Consider the following 14,800-nt stretch of genomic DNA (forward strand, 5'->3'; position numbering starts at 1 on the left):
CTTCATTTGCAAGTGCGGTATGCCTACATTACCCTCCTAGTTTGAACTAGGAGGGTAGTGTAGACATACCCCTATTCTAGGGAGATGAGGTCTTGAGAAGGTATGTTGAGAATCATGTCCAGGTGGTAAAAGGCAGGCAAATAGACCATAGATATGCTTAAAGAGGTTGAGAGACAGCCTTGCGTGTTGCACGGTGTAAATGCATGATAGACTCAGACAGTGCTGCATTGTTGTAAAAGGATGGGTCTTGAGGGACCTTATCAGGATTGTGATCATCCCAAACCAGTCTCTCAGAAGCAAGGCTCTGACCTGAATAAAGTTGAGAACTGCCCAGATGAACTCTATCTGTAGTGCAATGAGGGTGGACTTGTGTATTTATTAGCAGTTGTCGGGCCTACAAGGATGATTGGACAAGGTGGATGCTGGATTCCACTTGAGCCCTGGATCAATATTTGACAAGTTACTCATCTAGATATGGATGTAATCTCAGTTTCCTCAGGAAGGCAGCTACCATGCATTTGGTGAAGACATGTCGAACAGCTGACGGTCCAAATGGAAGCACCACAAACTGATAATATACCTGATTTATGATGAATTTGAGGAACTTTGTGGCCTCAGAAAATCAATATGTGTATTAAAGTCATAGTGGCTCATTAATGCTGGCTGTTTTGTGAAGTTTCAGTCTTCCTGTGGTACCTTTCTGCAAAATAAGTCTTGCTTTTGAGGATCCTTTGCTTTAGGTGATGCTCCCAACTGCTCTTGGTGACCTCTTTTGTTAGTGGCTGAAACTACCAGGGATCCTGGAGTGGGGTATGAGAATAAGAACTCATAATCCTTGGCTAGCATGAAATACTTACTCTATACACTTTGCCATGGGAGAAGGGGCATGAGGGTCTGCCATGGGACCTTGACTGGGTCCATAAGAGCTTCAGTGAATGTCAGGGCCACTCTCATGGAGTCTGCTGTTGTTAGGGTATCCAGTTTTGAGGCCGCATATTTAATAAGTCCTGATGAGCCTTATGATTATCCTGGGGAAGAAATACTCCAGCTATCGCCTCCATCCCTTACTCTGTTTTACCTGGGATCCATGACTCCATCTCTTGACATTTGGTACCCGAGTCCAGATTGGGAGTCTTCTAGCGGGTAATGATGGTGCTCTGTTTTCAGAGGCCACTGTGTAGGAGCACATTTAGAAAGAGCCATGGACCAGAGGCAAACCCCCCACTGATTCCAGAGGAGCCATTGCATGACCCAGATCCCACAGAGCAGGTGTCAATGTATTCAGTTGTGCCCCTTCTTTTCAGGTCCTAGTGAAGGAGTGCCTCAGGAAGTAGTATGGGTAACTGTGAGCGTGAGATGAATATAATTCCATTTCCATCTCTGATGACGAGTCCTGGTGAAGCAATCAGGGTGATACAGACTCTTTTGGTGCCAGTGGTGGTGGTAGGCAATGATGAAGCCTGTGATGAGGCCATCAAAGAGGGTTTTCCCCTGGAACAATGCAACCACTGGCAGAAGATGGCTTCTTGCCACTCAAAAGCACTGGCAACACCAATTCCAGCATTGCTGGAGACACTGGCAACAAAAGAAAGTGTGTGACTGCTGCAAACCCTTCAGGAATTGATAGCACATAAGCATATGGGAACCTCGGTTGCCTGCTTGAGGTTGGTGCCTCTGGAGTTAGTAGAACCTGCATAGTTGCCAGTGCCAAGGTGGAAGAATGGCCCAGCATGGATCTCACTGTATCCCAGTCTCCATGTCTGACTGATTTCATTGCTGGGGATCAAACTCTCTCTGGGTATGTCTACACTACAAAGTTAATTCGAACTAACAGACGTTAGTTCGAATTAACTTTGATAGGCGCTACACTAGCGCTCCGCTAGTTCGAACTTAATTCGAACTAGCGGAGCGCTTAGTTCGAACTAGGTAAACCTCATTTTACAAGGACTAACGCCTAGTTTGAACTTACTAGTTCGAACTAAGGGCTGTGTAGCCCTTTAATTCGAACTAGTGGGAGGCTAGCCCTTCCCAGGTTCCCCCTGGTGGCCTCTCTGGGCACAACCAGGAAAACTCCTCTCCTCTCCCTCAGCCCTGACCCTTAAAGGGGTAGACTCTGGCCAGACGGCACTTTGCAGAAACAGCCCTGCCAGCAGTCTGTGCCCCTGACGCAGTGGCTACAGGATGAGCCAGGCAGCCAGTGGCAATGAAGTGTCCCCCGCCCAGTCCCCCAGCACCCAGGAGCCAACCAGGGGCCGTAGACGGCGCGCGGCCTCCTGGACTAGTGCGGAGGTCATGGACCTCATTGAGGTTTGGGGGCAGGCCCCCAATATCCATGATCTCCGCACTAGGAGGAGGAATGCGGCTGTCTACGGCCGCATAGCAGCCGCCATGGCCCGAAAGGGACACAGGCGCACCCAGGAGCAGGTGCGCCTGAAAGTCAAGCAGCTGCGTCAGGCGTATGCCAGGGCCACCAGGGGTGGCGCCACAGCAGGGGCTGCCACCTGCCCCTACTTCCCTGCCCTCAACCGACTCTTGGGGGACGGGGCGGTCCGTGCCAGCCCGGGGGACAGCGAGCCGGGACCGTAGGGCCCTGACCCGGGCACACCGGAGGGGTCACCGCAGGATGTCCCAGCACCGGAGTCGGCAGGGTCGTCCAGGGAGACCGTACCGGGTAAGTAGTTTGAATTAAGTAGTTCGGGGGAGGAGAGGCGGGAGGGAGACCAGTGACCACGCGCGTGGGCCATGCCTTCCACGGATCACGCAGACACCTGTGCACATGCGAGCACGTGCCATGCCACCCTTGGGCAGGTGGCTCCAGCTGCTTGACACCCAGGGGCCATGGCCCAAAAGGCACATGCTTGTGCGAAGAGACCTGACATGCTCCCGACCCCGGGGCGGGACCCAGCAGGATGCTTTCCCTTCACATGTCCCCTCTACACGGAGGCAGGGGACATCTCCCCTCACCCCTGCTGCCCCGGCCACACTATACATGGCACAGGGACATGGGTGTGGTCTTGGGGCAGCTCCCAGTCCCGGGGAGAGCCAGACATCCTGACCATGGCCTCTGTACAAGCACAGCGGCTCTGACGGTGCAGGACACGGTCACCCTCACGTTGCAGGGTGGGGGAGAGGGCTGGTCATCATCCTCTGCGTCCCCAGGGAGAACTGACCACTTCTCTTCTTTCTCTTTCTCTACAGCTGCACCAGCTGCTCGTGCAGGGCGCACCACCCCGCCCGGGACATGCTCCCGCACCCGTGGCCTGCTCTGGACTGCCAGCACGGAGCAGGAGTACTGGAACCAGCACCTGGGGGCCCTGCGAGCCGTGCACCGCACACTGGAGGCCTGGATGCGGGCAGACCTCCAGCTCCGCCAGGAGCAGCTGGCTGAGGTCCGAGGGCTGAGCACAAACCTGCAGGTCCTGCTGCAGAGCATGGTGCCCCATGCCAGTTCTGCGCCTGCTGCCCCCCCCCCCAACTGCTGTCCCTCCTCCCACTCCTGCCCCCCCTCCCACCTCTTCCTCCTCAACCCCCACACCCTCTTCCTCAATGTCCACAACCCCCACCTCAACCTCCGCACCCTCCACCCAATCCCCCCGGGGACGCCGAGGCCCCCTCCCTCGCCGTGCTGGGAGGCGGTTGGCCCAGCGAGACCCCCACCCCTGATCCCTGAGTTTCCCCACCCCCTCATTTCCCTTGCTTCTCCCTTCCAGCTCCCTCCTCCCAGTTTTCCCCCTCCCCTCTCCCACCCTCTCTTCCCCTCTCCCACCTCCTTTTCCCAGTCTCCCCGAGTTTTGTGGAATAAAGAGAGTTTCTATTTTTGAACACGTGTCCTTTATTTTATACATCAGGAAGGGGGGCTAGGGAGGGGTAAGTGGAAGGAGGTGATGGAGGAAAGGGGTACGAGCCCCCGACAGGGAGGACTGGGGTGGCTCTGCGGGCTCCTCGGGGTGGAAGCTCTCCTGCAGCCCCCCAATTGACACCCCCCCCCCGGATGGCAGCCTGCGGCAAGTGCAGCTGGGCTGATGGCCAAGTGCTGTGATGTGCCGAGTGTGGGCACTCAGGGCACTCCAAGCCAGGACTGCTTTGCAAGCGGGGAACCCCTGAGAACTGTCTGTCCGGGGTGGGGGTCGGGTCCCTTTAAGCACAGTCCTCAGCTAGCCTGAGACAGCAGCTCTACGCTCTAAGTCCTAATCTGATGCCCTGCTGGCACTGTTTCCGGCCAGCCTTAACCTCAGTTCAGGGTCCACTCAGTGTGGACATGCTAGTTCGAATTAGCAAAACGCTAATTCGAACTAGTTTTTAAGTCTAGATGCGCTAATTCGAATTAGCTTAGTTCGAATTAACTAATTCGAACTAAGTTAGTTCGAATTAGTGCTGTAGTGTAGACATACCCTCTGGCTGCTTCTTGGTTTTTCTTCTTAGGCACCAGAGCTGGGGACTGGTGCTGAAACTCCAGCCTGGTGGGAGAATTACTCCTCAACAACACTGAGGCACTCAGCACTGAGTTTGAGCAACTGTGCTCTAAAGCGGGTTTCAAGCTGGCTTCATGAGGCAGCCCGTCCATTTTGCACAAGGTTTGAAGTCCTTTCAGATCTGACAGCAGTCCTCCTCTGCACCTCTCTCCTACTCACTTGAGATAACTCTGTCGGTTGAGGAAGCTGCAGGAAGCATCAGGCTTGACCAAGGCATGCCCCAGCACCTCAAGGTGGACAAACTTCTCTAACTGATCAGGAAAAGGGCCAACATTAATATAACTGGGGGGAAAAATCTAACTTAAGAAAAAAAGTTTTATGCTAAAAAATATCAAAAAACATTGTGAACCACCAACAAAGCAGTTCTAGCAACTGTCATTGGTTGTAACAGAACTGAGAAGGCACAGTCTCAGCAGGCTCTTAATACTGGCATTGAGAGTGCATAGTACCAGGAAGCACAAGAGCTGATCTGCCAGATACCACTTGCCTACCCCAGCCCCACGCCATCGGCCCATTCCCAGGAGTGGCCAGTGCAACCCATGTGTGTGGTGTTCTGGGGCATAGGGAGAGGAGCAGGAGTCTTGGCTGAGGTCCGAGGGCTGAGCACAAACCTGCAGGTCCTGCTGCAGAGCATGGTGCCCCGTGCCAGTCCTGCGCCTGCTGCCCCCCCACTCCCTCCCCCTGCAGCTCCCATATGCTTGGCATGGGAAACAGATGTAAACAGGTAACCGATTACCCCGTAAGCATCACTTTTACTGGTTAACTGGCTAGGGATGCAAAAGTGTAGAATAGTCGACTACTTGCATTCCCCTCCCCCCCCCCCCCCCGCTGCCTCTGTATCAGAGGCAGCAAGGGGAGAGGAGCAGGAGCCGGCGTTAGGGGGAGCTGGCTTAAAAGCCAGTTCTCCCCAGCACCGTCTTCACGTTGCAGTGGGGGGGGAGGTGCAGGGGAGACAGGCACAGCAATCTGGATATACTGCTGTGGCTCTGCAGTTTAAACAGAGTAGGAGCTGGGCTACCCCTTATGGACTAATCGTGCACTTGATAGTCATTTACTCGATATTTAACATCCTTATAACCAGTGCTCTGCTGGAGCAGCTCCCACCAGCAGTGTGGTGTGAGGGCCTGCTCCAGCCTGGCTGGGCCCATCATGCTGCACGCAGGCAGGGGGCACTCTGGCCAGGCCAGAGCAGACCCTCACCTGGAGTGCAGTGCGGTAGGCCCAAGGCACAACGCAGTGGACCAGTTAACTAGTTAAACATGTAGTTTAACCAGTTAACGTTTTAAACAGGATTTTACGTCCCTAATGGGTAACTAGCCAATGGGAGCTGAAAGAGGCAGTTCCAGCAGAGAGGGGCAATGCGCAGAGCCATGTGTCTCCTCCCTCCCTACTCTTGGTGTCCCAGGGGATGAACCCTGTGTGGATACAAATGTTTACCATGGATAGACATTGGTATCCTCTGCTCCGCATTGCTGTGCTCTCAGGAGACACTGCAGCCAAAGGAAGGGAGCATAGTGCCGCTGCTCCCAGACGCCAGTGCCTTGCACCGGCAGCTTCTCCTAGCCATGAGGCTATACTGTCCCCAGCGTGGATACATCTCCTGTCTGGGGTCATGCAGCCCCGTGTAGACATATGTATCTAGTTGGGGCCAAAGCACCACTGCACTGCCAATTTGGAGCTGCCCAGAGATAAGCAAGGATAGGGCAGAGCCAGTGATGGAGATTGGGGGTGCAGGGAATGGAGCTTTGGGAAAGGGGAGGGGTCATTAGGAAGGGGCAGGGTAGAGCTTGGATTGCCTTTAAATTCCAAAAGTGATATTAGGTATAAAAAGGTTGCGGGCCACTTCACTAAAGGAAAAAATTCCAGCAGCTGTGCTTGGAGCACACACGCCTGCATTGGAATGGACATGTGCAAGTACTTTAAGAAAACTGCATTGTAAACCCACAAATAGATTTCTAGTCCAGAAGGACCACTCTGGACATCTAATCCTAGCTCCTGTATAATACGGGACATAGAACTCACCCAAAATAATTCCTGGAGTATATCTGTTTTTTAGAAAAACACTTAATCTTGATTTTAAAAATATCAGTGATAGAAAAACCACCATGATTTGTGCATGATTGTATTTTTAACTCTCTTAGGTGTCAGAGATGCCAAAGCCTGCCTTTATGAAGAAGAACCTGGATGATCTTGGGATAGGAACTTATGACAACATTGCCTTCATACATCCAGACACTCCTATTATTAAAGCCTTGAACATATTTGTAGACAGAAGAATATCTGCATTACCAGTTGTGGATGAGTCAGGTGTGCATTAAGCTGTACAAGAATATAGTAAGGGGGAATGATACCATGTTTAATCCTGAATTTGCTATTTTGTATCATTATGCAGAAATCAGCCCTAAATCTGTCTCTATACTATTCTGCCACTTTCTCGTAAAAAAAAAAAAGTGAGAAACAAAAAATAAACAAATGAAAAATCTAGGTTAACAAGCCCAGAAGATCTCATATCATGCGCACTGCATGGTTCGATTAACCAGATATCCACTGTGTAACATGTAAAAAGTTTTTTTGTTCATTCTTGAATTGAATTTTTTCCTTATTATAATTGATGAAACTAGGATTCAAGGAAATTAACTTTTTCTGTGTTTTTAAAACCGTTTACTAACTTTTTTTTCATTTTCAGGAAAAGTTGTAGATATTTATTCCAAATTTGATGTAATAGTAAGTATCTTTTAAATTTTGTAAAATGTTTTTAAGTGTATCTTTTGAAAATGCAGTCCTTCAATTGTTTGCTTCAGCTATTCCATGATTTTTAATCTGATGAACTAGCTAAAACACCACTTCAATTCACTTTGTACAGTATTTTTTCTGGATTACTAGTGTTTATGTATTGGTGGTATCTGGTGGTCTGCATCATTGTTTCTCAACCAGTGGTATGAGTACCCTCAGAGGTACTTGAAAGAAGTCTGGGGGGTACATCAACAATGTGATGTTGGCTGTTCTCAGCAGACACCTTCCCCAGCACCATGAATGGGTGCTTAATGCTTCCGTGGTTCGCCTTCTGTTCCACAGATGGGGTTGTCCAAAATAGACCTGTTCACAACACCTTTCAATGCCAAATGCAAACATAGTTGCACCAGATTGGGCATTGAGAAGGGAGTGCTCAGAGATGCCTTTTTCATTCCATGGAAATACGAGCTTTGCTACCCTTTTTCTGCTGATATTGCTTCTGGCTAAGGTTGTTCAAAAGATCAGGACAAGCAAGGCCAGAATCATTGATAGCTCCCCCATCTGGCTGAGACAGTCATGGTATCCCTTCCTGCTCAGGATGTCAGTCCTCACTCCAATCATACTTCCTCTCAGTCATGATCTCATCACTCTGGGTCAGCCAACACAAACCTACCCAGACCTGTGCAAGCTGCACCTAACAGCATGTCTCTTATGTTCTGAGCTAGAATTTTCAGAAAGCATATTCCCGATCCTTATCCCTAATTATAAGGATTCCATCTAATTACAAGGATTGTGCATCTTACATCTACAAGTGAAAGCACTTCTCAGCATAGTGTATCATGAAAGGGCAGGACCCAGTATCAGTGTCCCTGTCATTCATCTTGGACTACCTTCTTTTTCTCAAACAAGCGTTGCTTTCGCTCAGTTCCATCAGAGTACACTTAGCAGCCTTCCACCACAAAATTGATGGATAGTCCTTTTTTATACTCCAACAACCAAGAGATTCTTGAAGAGGTGCTCCTCCTCCATCTGGATGTCACACCGCTTGTACCTCCGTGGGACTTTGGTTTAGTGTTACGAGTCCTAACCAGACCACCCTTTGAACCTCTTGCTTCCTGCTCATTTTCACACCTCTCTATGAAAGTCGTCTTTCTGGTTGCCATCACATCAGCTCGTTGCATTGGGGACTTGGCTGCACTTATGGCCGATCTACCCTTCACGATATTTCACACAGACAAGGTTACTCTTTGCATTCACCCAAAGTATTTGCCCAAGATCGCATCCTCTTCCACATAAACAAATCGGTAAACTTACCCAGAGCTCCAGTTACTGCACAAGGTAAGTAAACTTCGTTTCTCTTGCACTCATCACCAACTCTTGCCACCATAGATGTCACACAAGAGATACCCAGTGGTAAGCATGGTTCTGCAAATCCTCAAGAAAACCTTCCTAAGCTTCCAGTGGAAGCCTCATACTTGTTTTATCTCCTTTTTCTCGTAGCAAATATTTAAACTAGGAGAGAAAGTGAATTAGGAGCTCTGTCAGTTTAAACCATCTTTAAAAAAAAAAAGACATACAAAGTAGGTCTTGACTCTGTGCACAGTCAACAACTAATTCCATTTAAACCATTGTTTTTCTCTATTTTGTTTAAACACAAATATTGTTAGGAACAAATAGCATCATGATTTAGTAATGAAATTGACATTCGTCTGTCTGTACAAGACCAAAGAATGAAGAAACTATCCTGATTTTTTTTTCTTTGTGGCACGGTTTTGAAAGTCTTCAAGTGCATGCCGCAACTGCCTTCCATTTAAAATACTTTCTATAAAGGGATTCCTCCAAAGTTTTGTGCTGAGAAGTGTACAGTTTTGTACAGTGTATGTAATACTGCCATTTGTACAAGACTGGTACACTAATACTGTTTGGTGCTCTGCCAGATCTAAACAAAGCCATCACAATTTAAGATTACAAAAAGTAATCATGTGCAGCTTGTAATTCCCATGAGTAATAGCCAACCTGGTGGATACCTAGTTATGAAAGGGAAATACTGTTAAGTTCCTTATCTGTAACTTTTCTCAATAGAGGGGACCCAGTAGTCTGGGCAAAACTCTATGAATAGGGAAGTAGTCCTGCTCTAGACTGTAGATGTCATCTGCAATTCTTTTAACCCTCATACTTCAGTTGTGGTACTAGTGATATGTTCTATCTAATTCATATATTTTCAGCGACAGAAGTTAATTGGTGGCAGAAAAGTCTAGCAGAGTACATGTGAGCACAAGCAGGGAAAAAGATGGTGGGTAAGGGGATGAAGCCTAAGATGCCCCCTTTGTGGCATACTGATCAGGTCTAAGTCATGAATAATGCTCATAGCAATGGATGTGCTCCTTCATGAGAAATAGCTACTAATATGGTAGTGAAGTTTCTCTTTATTGCTGATGTCTCTTAAATTTCTAGAACGACAGTTGACCTTCAAATTTTCTGTCCCTTATACAAAAGTATCTCCTACCCAAAGATCATTCAGCAAAGGGAGCCAGTTCTTCATTGGCCTGGTGCACAATTGTGTATTAATTGTTGTCACATCTGTTTTGGGGTGTTTAACAGAAGTGTTTACTTGGCTGTGTTTATAAGTTGAAGGACTTGGTTTTACTTTGCTTAATATACAAAGTGGACTAGCTATCAATGTACACCAAAGATTTAACTTGATTTTTGCATTGTTAGTTTAATGACATATATCTACCTTCCTCTTGTAAAAACTAATAATGATTCCTCTAATTTATTTTTCAGAATCTTGCTGCTGAAAAAACCTATAATAATCTAGATATCACAGTAACACAAGCCCTCCAGCACCGTTCTCAGTATTTTGAAGGTGTTGTGAAGTGCAGTAAGCTGGAAACACTGGAGACCATTGTTGATAGAATAGTGAAGGCTGAGGTGAGATCACTTTGTTCACTTCAGTATTTTAAAGCAATAAGACAACAAGGTACCAAATACTGCATAAGCATTCTTTTATCAAAATTCAAAGTAATTTTGGTCGTTCATTGCAGATGTTGCTTTTTACATTAGCATGTGTGGATATCAGAGCTTTGAATCATTAGCTTTATCAATAAGGCCACTGGTAATTTGCAAGTGAACTTGGTGAAATCAGTATGACGCCATTGAGGATTTGGCAGGTGTCGGGGGAATTGCAAGATTTTTTTTGTAACTTGTATCTCCACTATGCCACACTGCTATATTTTGTGCTTGATGTCAGTGGACAGTGGAAGAATCCTTCAAAAATAATGTTATTCAAGAGAGGAGCTGTTTTTTGGAACGCACTTTGCAACCAATGTCCAGTCCTGCAAACTTCACCATGGATGCTTAATGCTTTGCAGCTGACAAGCTGTGGTTTTGAGAGTGCATATTTTTCAGAAGTAACCTAAGGTTCAAAACCATTCAAATGTATGAAGGTCTGTGCAAAGATGGCATACCTTTTTGTGCAGCTGTAAGAATGAGAGTGTGTATTGTATAATTTAAAGCTAAATAATAGAGTCAGTTAAAGTAGGGTAATATAATTAATGCCAATCAACATAGGTTTATGGAAAATAAATCCTGCTGTCACACTAACTTCATATTTTTCATGAGATTACCAGCTTGTCTTATAACCATAATAGTGTGGATGTAACATGCTCAGATTTCTGTAAGGCATTTGATTTAGTACCTTGTGCCATTTTGGTTAAGAAACTAGAATAATACTGAATTTATATGGTATACATTCAGTGGATTTTAAAATTGGCTGATCAGTCTCAAAATATAATTGTAAATATGGAATCATCGAGAGGTGTTTTTTTAGTGGACCCATGCTATCTAACATTTTTATCAGTGACCTAAAAGGAAAACAAAATCTCTGTTTCCTGATGACACAGATTGGAGGAGTGGTAAATAATGAAGAGAACAGATCACTGACACTGAGTGATCTGGATTGCTTGAAAAGCTGGGCACAAGTAAGCAATATACATTTTAATATGGCTAAATGTGTACATCAAATGTAAATGTGTACACAAAGCTTGTAGGCCAGTTTACTAGATGGGGAACTGTAAAACATTTGGGGTCATCTGACCCTGAACTCCCAATGCATTGTTGTGGCCAGAAGAGCTTTTGTTATCCTGGGGTGCATAAATGTGAATCTCCCCTGGCCCTGGAAATTAAAGGATAGAAAACATTTCTTACAAGTATCTACATGGTGAACAAATCTCTGATAACGGGCTCTTCAGTCTAGCAGAGAAAGGCATAATCTGATACACTGGCTTGCAGCTGAAGAAAGCCTAATTCAGACTGGAAATGAGACATAATTTTTTAGCAGAGAAGGTAATTAACCATTGGCAGGGCTCGACAGATAATGCAGTCTACTCACCCGTGGCGAGTAGATTGCAACCCAGAAGAGCCAGGTTCGGGCGATCTGCGGATGCGCAGAATGATCTGCATATGCGCAGATCACTGGACAGCGCGGCTGGCAAGCAGGGCTCACCGCGGTTCGGCAAGTCCTGACCATTGGAACAATTTACTGGTGGTTGTGGTGAATTCATCACTATCAATTTTTAAATCAAGATTGGATTTTTCTAAAAGATCTGTTTTAGGAATTTTTAGGAAGTTCTATGGCCTGTGATATCAGAGGTCAGTCTACACATGATCACAGTGGTCCTTTCTGACCTTGCAATCTGTGCATCTAAGATACTGTGAGGGAGGCACTGGAAGTATTAGGAACTAAAAATTATGGCAAAACTATCAGACCAGACAGCTAGTGAGCATACTATAATTGAATCTTAACTAGGGATGTAAGAGTTTAAATTAACCTATAAACTGATGTGTATTGATTTCTGTTACCGTTTGAACTTTGCTAGGGAGCACGGATGGGCTGCTTGGAGCTAGTGGTGGCCATCCCTAGGATTCTAGAGCCTGTGTAACCGATGGAATTTCCATCTGTTACATGATTGATATTTTTTAAACATTTTTTACATCCCTAGTGTTAACCAAAGTTTCAATATATTCTGTTGGCAGATTAGGGTACTCCCAGAAAATAAGACTGCAGATAAACTGGGGGATTGGTCACTCTTAGCTGACTTGATGAGGAAGAAATATGATAGAATATTATTGGCATCTTTTAAAACTTTTGTGGAGTGTCTTTTCAGATTAATTCACTGTCCAAATGACTAGATGAGTATAAGTGAAAGAGGTAACTGTGAATTCTATAAACTGCAGAGCAATCACTACATTGAGATGGATAGAGCAGTATATCTTACAATTATTTCTTTTCTAGACAAAAGAAGATAGTACGGCTTTTTGTAAAAATAAGATTTTAAAATTAAAAAAGCAAAGGACTACACATTTAACTTTTGAAATTAAATCTTTAAATGCTGTGTAAAACATCCTGGCAGATTTTTTTAAATCTTGGATATCTTTTAAGGATGGAAACGCTTCACACAGATTTCCAGCACCTCTGGTTTACAGTTAGGCAAACTTCAACAGGCATTCTTAAAGCATAAGGATATGTGTACATTCAAATGACAAATACATTACATTAAAATTACTGTCTCATACATTCCAGATGTTTAGTTATGATAAACATCTGTTTCCTACTGAGTCTGCCACGTGGTGTTACTTGACTGACCAGAGAAGCAGATGTTATGAAATCTCAGTCGCTTTCACTGTGGCTACATCTACATTGCAGGGTTTTTGCACAAGAAGTCTTTTGCGGAAGAGTTCTTGTGCAAAACCTTTTTGCACAAAAGCACATCCACACCTCAAAGCATATCACTTTGGTGATTCGCTTTTGCTCAAGAGAGCATCTACACTGTATGGACGCTCTTGTGCAAGAAAGCTCTGATGGCCATTCACAGAATGGCCATCAGAGCACCTGTGCTTTTTCCGATAGGCTCTATTTGCACAAAAAACCCCTGTGGAGAGTCCACACATGCCTTTTTGCACAACAGCTGTAGTGCAAAAAGGTGTTATGCCTTATAAAAGGAGGTTTACCTACACAGCAAAAAGCCCTGTGTTCTGCTGTTTTACTGCTGATTTACTTATGCAAAAGTGCATTTGAGATGTGGATGCTCCTCAGGTTTTTGTGCAAAAACTTCACAGTGTAGACGTAGCCTGTAACTGTACCTACCAATGTTTGGATGCTGTTATCCTCAGTCTTCCTTCTCTGGTCTTAGTAGACATAAGGAAGCAATAAAGAGGTGTCCACCTATCGAGCCCATTACAGAAAATCAAAATTACCCATTTCAGTCATCTTCATGAGTCAGTTAAAATGTATTATTTCAGTTTCTACATCCAAGATTTTTCATTTTCAGGGAACCCAATTTTACATTTATTTAAATTTTCACTAATTTACAAGGTAGTCAATACTTGTATCAGTTCCTCAGTTTTCCATTAGAACTGAATCAACAGACGGTTCCCTATCCCCTAGCTTTTCCTGTCCCAACTAAAGCTTGTAGTTTGTACTACAGTGTGTCCAGAATGACCCATATTATGTCTGACTTTCTCTTAATATCTTTTGAGATCCATTACAACATTTTCAAAAATGATTCCTGCCCTAGGGCGGGCGGGGAGGGGTGCAAGGTAAGCACTGGTAAGGCCATAGTTATCTTGTCTCAGTCTGTAAGAATTACATTGTGTTCCTCAATGGACTCACCTTTGTTCACAAGCTTTATGGAATGTTCATATACCCTAAAGAACACTTAAAAAGCCAACCATTAATGCAGAAATACAACAGGCGTGATTAGACAGCATGTCACACAAGGATGTGGCCCATCTTGGCCTGCCTGCCTGACCCTTCCTCATTAACCTTTGTTTTACCAGGTTACAGCTCACTGAGAAGAAAAATCACTTTCACAAGAGGAACCTGCTTCTTGAGACTTGCCACTTGATAGCTGCAGTATAGTTCAGGTCACAAAACTTCAAACATTCACTTAACATCTAATAGGAAAAATGTATGTATTTTTGTGCACATTGTATAATGAATGACATTTTTCTATATAAGTGGATACACTCTAAATACACGGATATGAAATATTTCTCAATGAGTTAGCTTTAAGTAGATGGCCAAAAATATTCTAGAAATCTGGCCCTGTTTCCCAATTATGTTACAAGCTGTCCATTGGCTGGAGGGATTAGTTTGTGTCTTGTATGTAAACTACTTTTTTTTTTTTTAACTATAAAAATTTCCAGTATGGTACTAAATTAATCTTTTTGGCTGCTAAACAAGAATGCTTACTCATACTGGTAGGTGTTTAATTGATATACTAATAGCTTTTCTTAATGGAACTCACGACACAATGTGAGAAAGATGACCAAGTGATTAAATGTGCGTAATATACAGAAAACTAATATCTGTGTCTGGAATATCACCAGCACAATTTCATTAGAAGAAAAAAAATATAAAAACAGAATTTTCCCCCTTTTTTTCTATTTCTTTCCTGTGTTCCCCATTTGTATCAGGTGGGTATGACTGTTCAAATACAAGAGAAGAGGAGCTCTAAGGTATCCTGACTGGTATGTAGCTAACCTCAGTCCTAAATTTAACGTGCAGTTACTTTAATCAAACCAGAGATGCTGCT

General features: G+C 45.0%; 1 protein-coding gene across 15 annotated transcripts in view; it reads left to right on the plus strand.

The window, feature by feature from the left end:
* PRKAG2 (protein kinase AMP-activated non-catalytic subunit gamma 2) overlaps positions 1-14,800 on the plus strand; it is a 387,855-nt gene that overhangs the window by 364,842 nt on the left and 8,213 nt on the right. For 12 of the 15 annotated variants that reach the window (XM_075922807.2, XM_075922811.2, XM_075922806.2 and 9 more), the window contains 3 exons: positions 6,614-6,779; positions 7,159-7,196; positions 9,990-10,136. In XM_075922807.2, the coding sequence (XP_075778922.1) occupies positions 6,614-6,779; positions 7,159-7,196; positions 9,990-10,136 (351 nt within the window). Of the gene's footprint in view, positions 1-6,613; positions 6,780-7,158; positions 7,197-9,989; positions 10,137-14,042; positions 14,174-14,681; positions 14,736-14,800 lie in introns of all 15 variants that reach the window. The other 3 variants (XR_012902124.2, XR_012902126.2, XR_012902125.2) reach the window with 2 other exon arrangements.

This window comes from Pelodiscus sinensis, chromosome 2, assembly GCF_052426305.1.
Source record: "Pelodiscus sinensis isolate ZL-2025 chromosome 2, ASM5242630v1, whole genome shotgun sequence".
In the NCBI taxonomy this organism is placed as follows: Eukaryota; Metazoa; Chordata; order Testudines; family Trionychidae; genus Pelodiscus; species Pelodiscus sinensis.